Genomic DNA, 16,158 nt, shown 5'->3' on the forward strand with positions numbered 1-16,158 from the left:
CACCTGGACAAACACCAGGCAAACCAAGATCATCAAAGGTAGAAAACAAAACAACCCTGCTCTAGTCCAGCTTACTACTGGCAAGCACCCCAGGACACTGAATGGTTTTGAGAGAGAACAGAGAGACAGAGAGAGACAGAGAGAGAGACAGAGACAGAGAGAGAGAGAGAGAGAAGGAGGCAGGGAGAGAAAACTTTTAAAAATAAAACAAAGGAAGGACGAGAGAGAGAGACAGAGACAGAGAAAGAGACAGAGACAGAGAAAAGGAAGGTGAAGGACTGGAAATTAACAATTAACTTCTGCTGCCCATGGAGAGGTCACACATGACGCATGTCCACTTCCTGGGGATGCCTCTTCCCAATACATGCCATCATGATTACAAAGCTGCATTTACCTGACATACAAATCTATAACTACCTTCTAGTTGCATCATATCTGATTGTGTATTTTGAATGGGACAAAGAAAAAAAAATGAACTTATTCTTATGAGTGAAACAAGTCTACAGAATTGCTCCTAACATGACCACAACAAATATAACTGAGCCAGAGGACAGGTCTTGCAAAGCTTCTGAGGTCATCAAGGATTAAGGTGAAAGAGGCATAGTTGTGCAAACTTGTAATCCAAGGACTCGTGAGGTGAAGAGAAGAAGTTCAAGGCTAGCATCAGCTACATAGTAAGTCTAAGGCCAACACAGACCAATAAGAGTCTCTTGGGGCAAAAAAAAAAAAAAAGGCACTTGCTCTTGTAGAGGACCCGAGTTCAGATCCCAGCATCCACTTGGTGGTTGATTCACAATTGTAATTTCAGTTGTAGGGAATATGATGCCCTCTTCTGGTCTCCATGGATACCAGGTACATATGTGGTGCACAGACATACATGTAGGTAAAACATCAACTATATAAAAATAATCAAACTGAGCCGGGCGGTGGTGGCACACGCCTTTAATCCCAGCACTCGGGAGGCAGAGGGAGGCGGATCTCCGTGAGTTCGAGGCCAGCCTGGTCTACAAGAGCTACTTCCAGGACAGGATCCAAAGCTACAGAGAAACCCTGTCTTGAAAAACAAAACAAAACAAAACAAAAAAAAAAATCAAACTGGGCAGTGGTAGCAGTGCACACCCTTAATCCCAGCACTTGGGAACAGAGACAGGTGAATTTTGGTGAGTTCACAGTCAGCCTGGGCTACCATGTGAGTTCCAGGACAGGCACCAAAGCTACGGAGAAACCTTGTCTTGGGGGGGAAAAAAAAAAGAAAAATCAAGAGAGTGGTGGCACACTCCTTTAATCCCAGCACTTGCTGGGGGAGACAAGTGGATCTCTGTGAGACCAGTTCAAGGTCAGCCTGGCCTACAAAGCAAATTCCAGGTCAGTCAGGGCTAAGCAGAGAAAATATGTCTCAAAAAACAAAACAGAGAGAGAGAGAGAGAGAGAGAGAAGGAGGGAGAGATCAGGCACATGCTTGTCTCAAATTTGCCAACCCCACTACCAAAAGGAACAAGGTGAAAATCCTTTGAAGGATGAAGAATATATTTGTCCTCAATCATTTTCCAAAGGAAATGGTCATAGAACTACATAAAGACAATTAAAACTGGCTGAGCAGTGGTTGTGAAAACCTTTAATCCCAGTATTCGGGAGGCAGAGACAGATGAATCTCTGTGAATTCGAGGCCGGCCTGGTCTACAGAACAAGTTCTAGGACAGCCAGGGCTACACAAAGGACAACTGTCTCTGGTTAAAGATAGGCTCTAAAGCTACACAGAGAAAACCAAAAAGAAAAAAAAGGACAGTAAACCAAGTGCCTTTCAATGATTTTCAGTGTCCCAGTCTAGCTGAAAGGTCGGGGAGAGCACTTACAGCTGAGCTTGAGGAGCTTCCCGTCAGTTGCAAGCGAATTGATATCAGCAGTTCCATAGGAGTTCACGAGACTGAAGGTGAAAAGCCTCCTGTGCCGTGGCTGGCCTTTCACCTTGTGGGTCGTCTCACTGGGGTCCTCTCCCTGCTCGTCCTCACCACTGCCTTCTGCTTCTGAAAGCTGCTCTTTCCCTTCCTCTTGATGATCCATTTCTTCTTCGTCGTCTCCTGATACACATGAAAAACAATCTGAAATCCATATTTCATTGTTAAAATGTTTATTTATTTATCTTAGGTTTTCAAAATAAGGTTTCTCTGTATAGATCTAACAATCCTGGAACTTGTTCTGAAGACCAGGCTGGCCTCGAACTCACAGAGATCCATCTGCCTCTGCTTCTTAAGTGCCGAGATTAAAGACGTGCGCCACCACCATCTGACCAATGTTAAAATTTTTATTTAGTCAGGTGTGGTAATATCTACCTATAAGCCCAGCACTTAGGAGGCCGAGGCAGGATACTGAGTTCAAGGCCAGCCACAAGCACACAGCAAGTTTGAGGCTAGCCTGGGCCACATAAGACCCTGTCTCAAAACAACAAAACCCACAAATAAACAAGTAAACGATAAATGTTTATTTAATACTGCAGTGTGTTACTGCTTCCTCCCAATGTGTGTGTGTTGAAGTGCATCACCTCTACACATCTCTATAGTACTAGGCAATTGATTTAACATGTGACAGTCCCCAAGGGCAGACAAGGTGTGCTACTCTATAATGAGGAAGCAGAGACCCAGGGACTGAGATGAGCTTAGGTTCCACACATCACATGGTCTTTCTCTGCCTTGATCAATAGGTTCAGAGAAAAGCACACTGTAATGAAACACTAAAGAAAACAGTTTTACAAGAAACAAAATTTAAAAGTCAGATTTAAAATCCTGCAACCCCTGTACTTGGGAGAAAGAAGCAGGACTGGGAACTAAGCGTAGGTTATACAGTGAGTGCTGCCCAGCGTGGGTTACAGAGTGAGACAAAAGGAAGGCTGTAAGATAAGTCAGCAGATGAAGCATTTGCTGCATGAGCCTGGGGATCTAAGTTTGTGCCCCAGAACCCGCATAAAGGTGGGCGAAGAGAATCGACTCCAGAAAATGACCCTCAAACATTCATACATGCCCACACACACATACCATGCACATATAGACACAACAGTAATAAATAAAAACTTTAAAACTACACCAAAACCAAAGAATCTGGAGGTCATTTGTGGGTTTACAGGAGGCATAAAGGCACACGATCACCTAAGTATCCAAAGGAAGAGGAACACCTACCCTGAAGAACTGGCACGCTCATTGGTAAAGACAACTCATCCCTGGCCACATAGTTGCCTTGAGATTTTCCATCACCGACTTCCTTCTCTCCCATAACCTAAAGCCAGCCACTGACTACAGCTTCTTAGGAAGATACAAACTCCCAAGATAGCCAGTTTCAGCCTTCTGATTAGCTGGCCAGGACATCGATCCTCCTTGGGCACAACAGGCTCCCCAGCCATGCTGGGTGGTTTGCACAGAACATGCTAGGAAAGTACCAACCAGGCAATGCTAACAGATGAGAATTAAATTCTGATTCTGGAGTGGTCGGTGATCCGGTGATCCAGTGATCCGGTGATCATGCGAAGCTCTAGCCTTGATGCCTTGACACCTAGCATTGTAAAACCAAATCTCCCCCACCCCCACCCCACCGAGATAGGGTTTCTCTGTGTAGCCTGACTGTCCTGGAACTTGCTTTGTAGACCAGGCTGGCCTCAAACTCACAGAGATTCATTTGCCTCTGCCTCCTGAGTACTGGGATAAAAGGTGTGCACGGTCACAAGTGCATGGCAACCAAACAAATCCTAACTCTGTTTCATAACCTTGGTCTTGTTACCTAATTCCTCTAGACTCAGTGTGTCTGAGGTGAAGCCCAGTGTGTCCAAGCAGGGACCTAAGAAGATTCTACAAAGGACAAAAGTTTACAACGGTGACTGAGGATGGAGAGATGGTTCAGAGGTTAAGAGTACTGGCTGCTCTTCCAGAGGTCTGAATTCAGTTCCCAGCAACCATACAACCATCTGCAATAAGATCTGGTGACCTCTTAGGGTGTGCAGGCAGAACACTGTATACCTAATAAATAAATAAATCATTAAATAAACAAAAAAAATGATGACTGAGAGACCCTACCCTCTACCAGCCTAGCCTCAAATACTGTCATGTGTTTAACACCTTCCACAAAGAGGGAACTCAAGAGCAATGGTCATTACACCCCCACAGCAGGAACACTCACCTTCATAGCTGCCCCTGGAGCCATTGCACGCTCCAGGCTCCAAGGGTGAACTGAGAAACTCATCAGGCAAAGGTTGTTTTATATAGCGGCTTAAAAAAAAAAAAAGGATTATTAGCATTAACTTTTAACTCTTTCTCCACTATGTAGCTATGAAGCAGTACCTAATTCACATATTCAGTTACTAACAAACACAACACAATGGCTCAAGAAATTAAGATGCTGGGCTTGAGAGATGGCTGAGAGGTTAAGAGCACTCACTGCCTGCTCTTCCAGAGGTCTTAAATTCAATTCTCAGCAACCACATGGTGGCTCACAGCCATCTGCTGCCCTCTTTTTTTTAAAAAAATATTTATTTATTATGTATACAATATTCTGTCTGTGTGTATGTCTGCAGGCCAGAAGAGGGCACCAGACCTCATTACAGATGGTTGTGAGCCACCATGTGGTTGCTGGGAATTGAACTCAGGACCTTTGGAAGAGCAGGCAATGCTCTTAACCTCTGAGCCATCTCTCCAGCCCCTGCTGCCCTCTTTTGATATGCAGACAGAATACTGTACACAATAAATAAGGAATTAAGATGTACCTAAGAGATCAGAATAATAAGCCAATAAAGATGCCAAGGCTGGGCAGCAGTGTCACACACCTCCAATCCCAGCACTCAGGAGGCAGACAGGTAGCAGACAGGTGGATCTGCGTGAGTTCCAGGACAGGCTCCAAAGCTACACAGAGAAACTCTGTCTCGGGGAGGGGGTGGTGAAGGGTGGGGGGAAATACCAAGAAAGGCTAGTTTCAGGTCTTCTAGGATGTCATGTGCATTATTTTATTTTATTGGAAACAGGGTTTTATACATCCTGGGCTGGCCTCAATTTGCTACATATTTAAAAATAACCTGTAATTCTTGATCCACATCTCACATGCTAGATTACAGGTGTGCACTATACCCATGCCTAGTTCAATGAGTTGTGGAGACTGAACACAAGGCTTTGTGAATGCTAAGCAAGCACTTGTCTCACTGAATGCCATTTAAGCATGATTGATATGATTCTAGGAATCAGAGGACTGAACAAACCCTGGCTCATGGTACTTATGTGTGCCAGTTACTGTATCCCATTAGCCTATACCCTGACCCTTCCAGGGGGTGGCACAGTTTCATTTTTCACAAAGGTGAGCACATGGGATCAACAGAGAACCTGCAAAGGATTAAAGTTGCTGGACCCAAAATTGCACTTCTGGCACCAACCTGATTCGATCACAAACAGCTTGATACAAAGACTCAAGAGTTAGCTTGTGCTTAGGAACAGAAAGGAGAAGTGGTTGTCCATAGAGCACGGCCCCAGAAGAAGTACTTGATGGCCTGGACTTCTTCTCTCTGAAGTAGACCGGAAGAGTGATCCATTCCGAGCCGTCCATGGAAGCACTGCAGACCTCATACCTGCATGAGACACAGAAGAGGGAACTTTAGCAGCAGATCCCCTCAGCAAGAAAGACAGAAGCTGCACGGTGGTGAGGACTGTGACTATAAGGGACAGGTGCTGTTAGCAGAAGGGAGATAGCCATTCCCAAGGCAATTACACATTGATCACTGTCAACATGCGTGGATCTACACAGCCCAGACTCTGGACTAGACTGTTTCTTACCCCCAAAAGACTTAAACTGCAGGCCAATCTTTGATTACCAGAAGAAACAAGGGCCAGCATCTGAACCACTATGGAAGACTCATCTATCAACTCCACTTTTTCTCACCAAAAAGTTCAACTTTTAAAAATAAATCATTTTTTTTTTAGTCTCTGTCTTTCTCTTTCCTGTCATATCCTAGGCAAGTTCCAAATTTACTATGTAACTGAGGAGGACCTTCAGACTTCTAGTCCTTCTACTTCCAAGTGCTGGGAATGCAGACATACCTGGTTTATTTAGTGAGAAGGGATAAAACCTAGGACTCTGTGTACACTAGGCAAACACCCTACCAACTACGTTGTTTTTCTGAGTGTCTTTTTAAGTAACCCAGACTGTCCTAGACCTACTACTTAGCCCAGGCTGGCCTTGAACTCACAGAAACCTTTCTGCCTGAATCTCCCAAATGCTGAGATTATAAAAGTTACCACAGGCCAGCAGTAAAGTTCCCTTGAGGAAGTAGTTGGCTGGAAGCTGTCACAAAGTTTAAGTTCATTGCATCCTCTGCACTCAAGAAGATGATACATACCGTTTCCCAAGAGTGGTCACAAAGCAACATTTTGTATTCTCTTTATGGTGATGAGAAAACTGAACCTCAGATCTGCAGAATGCATCAGCTGCCAACAAATACTGTCTTCTGAGATGGAGACTGTGGCCCCCATAACAATGCTTCAGAGAGCCCAAATCCCTCTGTCCCACAGCCCTTTGTTTGCCCTGGTCTCTCATACACTGGTGACTTTTTCGGGTGGGGGGGGGCGGAGTTGAGACAGGGTTTCTCTGTGTAGCTTTGGCTATCTTTGAACTCACTATGTAGACCAGACTGCCTTGAATTCAGAGATCTGTTTGCCTCTGGTTCTGGAGTGCTGGGGTTAAAGGTGTGCACCAACACCACCTGTCCAAGCAATGATTTATTAAGCCAGGAACCTCTGACATCAGAACCACGAAATTAGTATTCTTAGCACTGAAAACGCTGTTTCCTGAGCCTACATTTCCTTTGGTCAGGTACGAGGACAGATACACATGAGCACCGATGTCAGACCTGGAAACACAAACAAGGCAAAGCCTCTACAACGATTCCTCTGTGAGTATCAGAAACCACTAAATACTTACACAAAAATATCATCTCGAGGCATGATGTGGCTTAAACCTTCATCCATTTGGAAAATTTTGTGGAACCGGTGATTATATACATCAGTGACCACCATCTAAGAATCGAGAGCACAGAAACATGACAGGATGGCTCACAGAGCTCCTACTGAATAAAACCCAGAGACAAAGGGTGAAATACCCTGCTCTAGTGTTGCCTGGAGAGAACCACCACGTCCTAAGGCTAGGGCCAGGACCTGAAAAGGAGTAACATGGCTGTCAGCAGCACTGGTATGTTGGTAACATCTGCCCTCAAGTGGCAGGAATGGTGAGGAGTGAATGCTATCAGAGACAGGTCATTATCTAAACACCCAGTGGCTTTTTAGAGTCAGTCTCTACACCCAAACACCACACAATGATGGAAGCAGCATCCTCTACTCTTGTCCCTTTGACAATGGGTAGCATCATTGCCATGGAGGAAAAACAGCATTTCCCTGTGCTAGAAGGGATCATGATCAAGGCCAGAGGCCATGAAGAGCCAAGACAGACAATGATCACATTTGTGCTGTCCAGTAACAACGATCGTCCAAAAGTGAAAGTTTGCAGGAAACTACAAAGGGCCATAAAGTGACTTAGCCATCTTACATTTTAACGACTCTTACTTACATTTTCTGCAGCAATGCCAGACAGCTTGGAGAGTGCTTCACACAGGTCAGAAATGGCCCCCATCAATGGCACAGTAACACGGTACTGCAAAGGAGAAACAGTCAAGGTAACAGGAGTATTCCAAAAGAGACAGGAATGACTTGGGAGAAGGACACATCATGGGGACAAGGACCCTCCCAGAGGCAGTGAAGACCCAGCTGAGTCAAGTAGACGGCTGACAGAGCCGAGTCTTTGGTGTTAGTAAAGCTGTAACATTCCGGCAGCCACTCCTTTCCTCTCAAACATCGCTTCTGTTTATACTTTACTTTTTGAATTGGATCAGTACTTTCTTTAAGGAATTGTTAAAAGGCCAAGTAGTGGTGGTGCACATCTTTAATTGCAGCACTCAGGAGGCAGAGGTAGGTGGATCTCTGTGAGTTTGAGGCCATCCTGGTCTGAAGAGCTAGTTCCAGGACAGGCTCAAGCTATGCAGAGAAACCCTGGGAGGGGGGAAGGAGGAAGCCATTTGATACTATGTATCACCTTTTTTTCTTTTTGAAACAGAGCTTCACTGTGTAGCCCTGACTGACCTGAAATTCATTACACAGACCAAGCTGGCTTCAACCTCATAGAGATCTTTTCTAACTGCTTCTGCCTCCCGGAGTCATAGGAGAAAATGTGTGCACTATCACAACCCAGCAGGTACCACCTTTGTTTAAAAATTTAAAAAAAAAGAAAGGAAAAAAAGTCCAGAAGACTAGGCGATAAATCACACTAGGAGCCATCAGTTCCATTGGACATGAAGACCAGGGGCCATCTCTCCAATTGGGCTTGCTCTCCTAGCTGCTCATTTAAAGACAGACTTAAGGAAACTTACTGCATGCTCCCCAACATTCAAAGATCATTTAGCAGGTGAAACAGGTTACTACAGTTACATGAATGGAATATGATGAGAAAGTGACAGACTGAATAATAGGCTTACACAAAGGTCTGTTAGAGGACAAGGGTGTACACACAGACTAAATTCCAAGGGGACCCAGGGACAGTTGGTGGAGTTTCCCAAACAGCAGGTAGAAAGCAATCCCATCAGGGACTAGAGTCTACTCAGCAAGTGGTGTTACGAAGGTAAGGATTCTGTTACCTGGATAGGTCTGCACTGAGGGTCAGCAGGAACCAGGAAGACCTCCATAACTCGGTCCTTCTTCAAAGGCAGTGGGAGAGTTAGATAGCAAAATGGATCAAAAGTCACAGAAACTTTAGCACACTCTGGGCACACCAAAGTGGATTTGAAAAGGCCATGGAAAGTGTCCACAATCACAGAGTCATTCCTGAGCCTGTGGTTCTCCCAGGCTTCCTTTGCTACTACCTGGATAAAAGAAGAAGGGTTAGGTAGAAGAGTCTCAACATCTGTCCTTTCCCTGCATTCAGAATGCTTCATAACAAACACTGAGATGGTCCAGAAGCCAGACCAAGACTGCCAAGAGCTTTGAGTGTACCACATTCCCACTGTAGGCCAGCTCTATATTCACAACCATACTAACGAAAAAAATCAACAGGGAACTACAGAGAATAAGGGATTGAGAGTACCATAGGCACAGAGCTCCACTGGGGATAGACCAACCCTTTTGTGTTTGTAATGATCTAAAGGCCCTTAGGAAAGAGTTTTGTATTGTTTTTTTTAAAATATATTTATTTATTTTTTATGTATACAATATTCTGTCTGTGTGCATGCCTGCAGGCCAGAAGAGGGCACTAGACTTCATTACAGATGGTTGTGAGCCACCATGTGGTTGCTGGGAATTGAACTCAGGACCTTTGGAAGAGCAGGCAATGCTCTTAACCACTGAGCCACCTCTCCAGCCCTTGTTTTGTTTTTTTTTTTTAAAGATTTATTTATTTATTATGTATACAACATTCTGTCTGTGTGTATGTCTGCAGGCCAGAAGAGGGCACCAGACCTCATTACAGGTGGTTGTGAGCCACCATGTGGTTGCCGGGAATTGAACTCAGGACCTTTGGAAGAGCAGGCAATGCTCTTAACCACTGAGCCATCTCTCCAGCCCCCCTTGTTTTGTTTTTTAAGATAGGGTTTTTCTGTGTAACACAGCACTGACTGTCTTGGAACTCACTCTGTAAACCAGGCAGGCTAGCCTTGAGTTCAGAAGTTCGCCTGCCTCCGCCTCCTGAATACTGGGATCAGATATTTAATCATGGCATGTTTAAGCTAACTCATGGTTTTCTTGTTAAGATTCGAGTGTGATTTTAAAGCATTCTTATCAATTATTTCAATGCCACAGGGTCTCTAAAATAAATTACCCTTTCCTGTACCAGAAAAAAAAAAAAATCAAGGCAACAAGTATATATGTCCTAAATTTAGACTTGCCTTCCACCCCCACACACCAGGTTTCTCTGTGCATCCCTGTCCTGGAACTTGCTCTGTAGACCAGGCTGGCCTCAAACTCACAGAGATTTGCCTGCCTCTGCCTCCCGAGTGCTGGGATTGAAGGTGTGCACAACCACTGCTCACCTCTAATTTTAGTCTTAATGAGACTTTAATAATTCTTTAATAATAATAATTCTTTAATAATCAAGAAGAGAAGAGGTTAGTTTACTACTCTGGAGGCAAAATACTCAAAATTTCTAGGCTCAGCTACACAGTCTAATGCTAGCCCAGACTACATAATGAGATCCAGCACTTGCCCAAAAGGAATGAAGTTGGAGGTTTTATCACGAGCATCACAGATAAATATTCTGGATTACCTGGAAACAGCAGGAACAATGCTAAGAGCTCACTGTCAACATTTTAAAGTTTTTAGAGCTCTTTAGTTCCTGGCTTGCCAGTGTAATACTAAACAAAGTAGATAACTTGAAGAAACCCACAAGAAGTGTTAGGAGTAACACTCTTGGGCTAGGGATGTAGCGCAGCGGTGGAGCGCCTTCTACTATTCAAAGGGCCCTAGAGCACTGGGGGAGAAAGAAAGAAAACAACAGAAAAAGCAAGAACAAGTAGTTCCTTCCTGACTAGGAATGCACCCTGTTATGAGTAGCCGTGAGAGGCAACCAGGGCTCCCGCACTAACCAACACCAGAAGACCATTCCTATGCTGCCAAGAGAAGAAAGTCTCTTTGGGACACTGTGCAGACAGCTTCAATATCATACCGCATCTGGTCGCCCGTTGGCATCCTTTGGCTCCAGGTAGGGCTTCTTCTTTACTCGGTTCAGGTCTTCGTGCAACCCGTCTAGAATAAAGGCTAACAGCTCCTGAGAGTCTTGTTGTTGGTAGCCAGAAAACTGAGGAGCGAATCGTCCCACTTGGGTCTACAACAAAAGCAACTATATCAGGAGGTTTAATAAAGGAGGAGTGAAGAAGGAAAGTAAACAAGCAAAGCCAGAGGGGCAGCAGACACAACAGTCAGCTGGAACACGAGAAACCTCACCTGAGCAAACATCCAACTAACTCAAGAGCCACATTGAGATCTATGGGCCCAGAGAAACAGCTCAGATCAGAGAGCCAAGAAAAACAGAGACCTGTAATCAGGCCATTATCCTGACAGGGGTAGGGAAGGCACTCTCAGATGATATACCCAAGTTCTGAAGCCCCAGTCCAGTGTCCTTCTGTGGTTCAGTGTTAAATTATAGAACTTCAGAAATGATCCTGCGTCAAATAGAGGAGTCACACACAGCACAGCCTCACATCTCCAGCTCTAACTCTCAGTAACGCTCTCTCCTGCAACCCCTGAAACAGTTTCCAGTCACCAGCAGCAGCAGCAGCAGCAGCTGGGAGCTTATCAGAAACAAACTCTAAGGCCCTACTGAGACTCAACCACAAACTCCAGGGATGGGCCCATAACCTCCTGTAATAAGCCTTCCCAGCGACTAGGATGCAGCCTAAAATTGAACAAGCTTTGTTCTACATCTGTGTTGGCTAACACTTTAGCCACTAATTGAGAGGTTATTTAAATTTACTTATTTAAATAAGTAAGTTGAAAATAAATAGTGCTAGGATATAGCTCAACTGTACTTGCTCAGCTTACACAAAGCCCTGGGTTAAATTCCTAGCATCAATGACAAAGTTAAACACAATTCAAAATTGAGATTCTTTTAAAAATTATTACTTTATGTGTATGGATGTTTTATCTGTATATGTTTTTTATGCCACCTGCCTATGTGGTACCCATAGGGGCCAGAAGGCTTTGGATCCCCAGGAACTGGAATTACAAACGGTTATGGGCTACCATGTAGGTATTAAGAATCAAACCTGGACTCTCTAGAAGGGGTCCACCTCTTCAGTGCTCCCAAACTGAGATTCTTGGTCATACTAACCACATTACAAGTATTCAGCAGCACCAGGGCTAATGCTACAACCAGACAGTACAGATATCAACTATGTTCACCAGGAAAGTGAGAAAGCACTATATTAGCCCAAAATGTCATTTGTAAATTGTTCACATTGGAATGAACCCAGTGTGCTGCCGTCCAGTTTTAGTAATTTTTTTTTATGATTTAGTAAAGAAACAGTAATTTACTTGTATCTCCCAGGGATTAATGTGGCCAAGAAGATGAAAGAGAGTCTTCAATATTAAGCAGCCACTTGAGATCTCCTCACTGAGGGAAAGGATCTGATTAAGTACTGACATTCACTAACCAGGAATGCTAGTCTATGGCCTTAGTCTCAACACTCAGAAGGCAGAAGCAGCTTAACTCTTTGAGTTTAAGGCCAGCCTGGTCTACAAACCAAGTTCTAGGACAGCCAGTGCTGTTACACAGAAATCCTGTCTTAAACAAACATAATAGACCCCACAGTACTAAGACAGACCTGGTGACACACATCTTTAATCCCAATACCTGGAAGTTAAAGGTAGCTGGATTATGAGTTTGAGGACATTCCAGTCTATATAGTGAGCTCCAGAATAGCCTGGGCTACACAGTGAGAACCTGTTTCAAAAACCACAGCTCTGAATGATAGAAAAGAAGGATCTGATGACAAAAACTTTTGAATCTTAGATTCTACTTTTTTGTTTGTTTTGTTTTTGAGACAGGGTTTTTCTATATGGCCCTGCTTGTCCTGGAACTCACTCTGTAGACCAGGCTGGCCTCTACTCAAAGATCTGCCTGCCTCTGTCTCCCAAATGCTGGGATTAAAGGTGTGGACCACCACCACTCAGTCCAGCTTCTTCTTCTTCTTCTTCTTCTTCTTCTTCTTCTTCTTCTTCTTCTTCTTCTTTTAAATGTATGACAATCTCTTGGTCTAGAGAGCAAGTTCCAGGATGGTCAATGCTACACAGAGAAACTGTCTCAAAAAAAAAAAAACAAAAAAACAAAAACAAAGAAACAAACAAAAATTGGACAAAAGGGTCAGGCAGTAGTGGTATACATCTTTAATCTCAGCACCCAGGAAACAGAGGCAGAGGGATTTCAATGAGTTCAAGGCCAGCCTGATCTTCAAATCGAGTTCCAGGACAGCCAGAGCTGTCACACACACACACACACACAGACACACACACCAAAAAAAAAAAATCCTATCTCAAAAACAGCAAACAAAACAAAACAAACAAACACAAAAGACAAGGGAATCTAAACAACAGGTTCAGCAGATAAAAGTCACTTGCCCAATCCTCAGGATCTATGTGGTAGAGAGAACCAATTCCTATAAGTTGTCCTCTAAGCTCTATACTTGTGCTATGGTGCATACAATAATACAATACATGTGTGCACATGTGTTTGAGAGTGCACACATACACACATAATGTAAAAACAATCTTTTCTTTTAAGGAAAAAAGGTAATATATCTCAACCTACTTTGAACATTCGAGGTGCCACGTGAGTGTCCCTTCCAGACCACATCTGCTTGATGAGCTCTGCATAGGCCTCTGCAATCTCCCCTTTCATCCCCAGAGGGTTGTCTCTGTTGATCTCGGCTTCATACTCATCTTTGAGAAAGTACTCAGTCAGCGGAGCAGTATTGCTCAGGCACTGAAACAGAACAAAATCAGAGCTTACAACCCTTTCAGACAGCGGGGTGATGGTGGCAGCGGTGCGAGCCTTTAAACCCAGCACTCTTCCCAGAGGTAAAGGTAGGAGGATCTCTGTGAGTTCAAGGCCAGCCTGGTGTACAAAGTGAGTTCCAGGACAGCCAGGGCTGTGAAACAGAGAATCCCTGTCTCGAAGAACAACAAACAAAACAAACAAACAAACAAACAAACCCTTCCATACAGCAGGAAGACAGAGAAGATTGTGTGACACACTCTTGGACTAGGCTGATCTCAGATTCTTGGCAATTTTCCTTCCAAGTACTGCACTGTAGGTATACAGACCCATGAGAGTTCTTCACTGGAACCCTCCTGGACATTCTATTTGCTTTTTCTCTTGGTTAACTTGAATCTCCTTCCCTCATCAGAAACTATTATTATGAATAAACTATGGTAGCTTTAAGTAAATGCCTAAGTCCTTCTAGCAAATTATCAAAATTGAGACTGCTCTAAGGAAACCCTGAACCTGCAATTGGCTTCAAAAGTGAGAGCATGCTTGTTCCCCTCCCCGCTTTTTTGGTTTTTCAAGACTTGCTTTCTCTGTGTAGCCGTGGTTATCCTGGAATTTGCCCTGTAGACCAGGCTGAACTCAACTCACAGAGCTCTGCTGGGATTAAGGCCACCACAGCCCAGCTCAAGGGCGTTCTTACAGACCCAGATCTTCCAGCTTTGCAGCTGAACTCCTCATCCCTTGCAGCCCACATCTATCATAATGTTATTTCATTCTATCTACCAATAAATACCAAAATGAATAAAGATAGATTTTGAGATAAGATCTCCCTCTTTAGCCTAGGTTCTGAACAGAAGATCTTCCTGAGCTCCAGAATTACAATCATAAACTACTATGCTAACACTGGTTGTTGTGGTACCAATGCTAGAGACTGAATCCAGTATTGAGAATTCTAGGTAAGACTTTTTCTTTTTTTTTCTTTCTTTCTTTCCTTCCTTCCTTCCCTCCCTCCCTCCTTTCCTTCCTTTCTTCCTTCCCTCCTTCCTTCTTTCCTTCCTTCCTTTCGAGATACGGTTTCTCTGTAGCTTTGGTGCCTATCCTGGAACTAGCTCTTGTAGACCAGGCTGGCCTTGAACTGGGATTAAAAGCATGCGCCACCACCCGGCTGGTAAGGCCTCTATCATTGGGTCATATCCCCAGTCCTTTTCTTTCCTTTCCTTTCTCTTTCTTTCCTTTCCTTTCTCTTTTTCCTTTTTCCTTTTTCTCCTTTCTCCTTTCCTTTCCTTTCCTTTCCTTTTTTCTTTCAAGACAGGTTTCTCAGTAGCTATGGAGCCAGTTCTGGAACTCACTCTGTAGACTAGACTCGCCACAAACTCAGAGATCCACCTGCCTCTGCCTCCCAAGTGCTGGAATTAAAAGTGTGCATTACTACTGCCCGGCTTGCCTTTTTCTTTCTTTTTCTTTAATATTTATTTATTTTTATTATGTATACAATATTCTGTCTGCGTGTATGTCAGCAGGCCAGAAGAGGGCACCAGACATCATTACAGATGGTTGTGAGCCACCATGTGGTTGCTGGGAATTGAACTCAGGACCTTTGGAAGAGCAGGCAATGCTCTTAACCACTGAGCCATCTCTCCAGTTCTCCCCTTTTCCTTTTGAGAGAAGACAAAAATTCATGTCTCAAAAAAAAACACCACCAACCAACTAAGCAAACAGTAGTGTTAGGACCATATACACTGATGAAACCATTCTGAACTATCTGGTAGGAGATAGCCTGGCAGAGACTTGTGAAGGTGGTGAACTGGGGGGGTGAACTAAGAGAAGACCCATTCTTCACTGAACAAACGCCCACCCAGTTTTACTTATTTGGCAACTCTCCCCTTTACCTGCAAAGCAGAGTTCATGAAGCAGGTATTCCCCAGGTTTCCAAGTCCACAGAGGCCAGGCTGTATATGAGGCGATGGGGGCTCCTGGCAATTATACGAAGCAGAGAAGCCAGATCCACTGAAAAACACAATCCACACCAGCAATAAAACCAAGTGCTGTACATATGTCCTTAGGATAACTTTTGGAGCTCTGCTTGAGCCTCTATAACTTGTGCCTGGTTGTAGTCTCATAAGGGAAATGCTCTCTACCTCCTCTGATCCTCCAGACCCCCCTTTACCTGACATGTTAGCAGGCAGTAAGTACAGGGAGAAATGCTATCAGATTTCTTCTTTTAGATTCTGGTGACTAATTTTATATCATTCTAGGAGGCTATCAGACGATTTTAGGAAAGAGTATCTTGGGAACCAAGTTCAAGAACTTGTATGTGCCACCATCTACTAGGCCACACCAGCCTTGACTGACACGAGTGTTCGCTCATACACTCTTTCTGGTCTCGCTCCCTTCCTCTCTGCCTGTGCTCTGTGCCTATGCCTATGCTCCTATGATGCATGGAGAAAGGAACACAGTTGCTAAGGGGAGACACCGGGCTCTGCCAGAACTGAGATCTGTCCTTTACAGCTGCCATTTGACCAGCCCATCCCTTTAACATATGTGATTTCCCTATACCTTGCCCTCAAGACTATATGGCTTAGACTGGAGAAAACACCAGACAGCAAAAGGACAAGT

The 16,158-nt window shown here is 44.1% G+C and overlaps 1 protein-coding gene across 4 annotated transcripts in view; it reads right to left on the reverse strand.

Moving 5' to 3' along the window:
• Positions 1 to 16,158, reverse strand: part of Usp4 (ubiquitin specific peptidase 4) — a 39,287-nt gene that overhangs the window by 6,671 nt on the left and 16,458 nt on the right. For 2 of the 4 annotated variants that reach the window (XM_048424161.3, XM_048424159.3), the window contains 9 exons: positions 15,432 to 15,549; positions 13,363 to 13,536; positions 10,723 to 10,881; positions 8,705 to 8,929; positions 7,585 to 7,668; positions 6,943 to 7,037; positions 5,402 to 5,593; positions 4,162 to 4,250; positions 1,854 to 2,099 (listed from right to left, as the gene is read on the reverse strand). In XM_048424161.3, coding sequence (XP_048280118.2) covers positions 1,854 to 2,099; positions 4,162 to 4,250; positions 5,402 to 5,593; positions 6,943 to 7,037; positions 7,585 to 7,668; positions 8,705 to 8,929; positions 10,723 to 10,881; positions 13,363 to 13,536; positions 15,432 to 15,549 — 1,382 coding nt within the window. The remainder of the gene's footprint in view (positions 1 to 1,853; positions 2,100 to 4,161; positions 4,251 to 5,401; positions 5,594 to 6,942; positions 7,038 to 7,584; positions 7,669 to 8,704; positions 8,930 to 10,722; positions 10,882 to 13,362; positions 13,537 to 15,431; positions 15,550 to 16,158) is intronic. The other 2 variants (XM_048424162.3, XM_048424160.3) reach the window with 1 other exon arrangement.

The sequence above is a fragment of the Myodes glareolus genome, chromosome 4, assembly GCF_982192425.1.
Source record: "Myodes glareolus chromosome 4, mMyoGla1.1, whole genome shotgun sequence".
NCBI lineage: Eukaryota > Metazoa > Chordata > Mammalia > Rodentia > Cricetidae > Myodes > Myodes glareolus.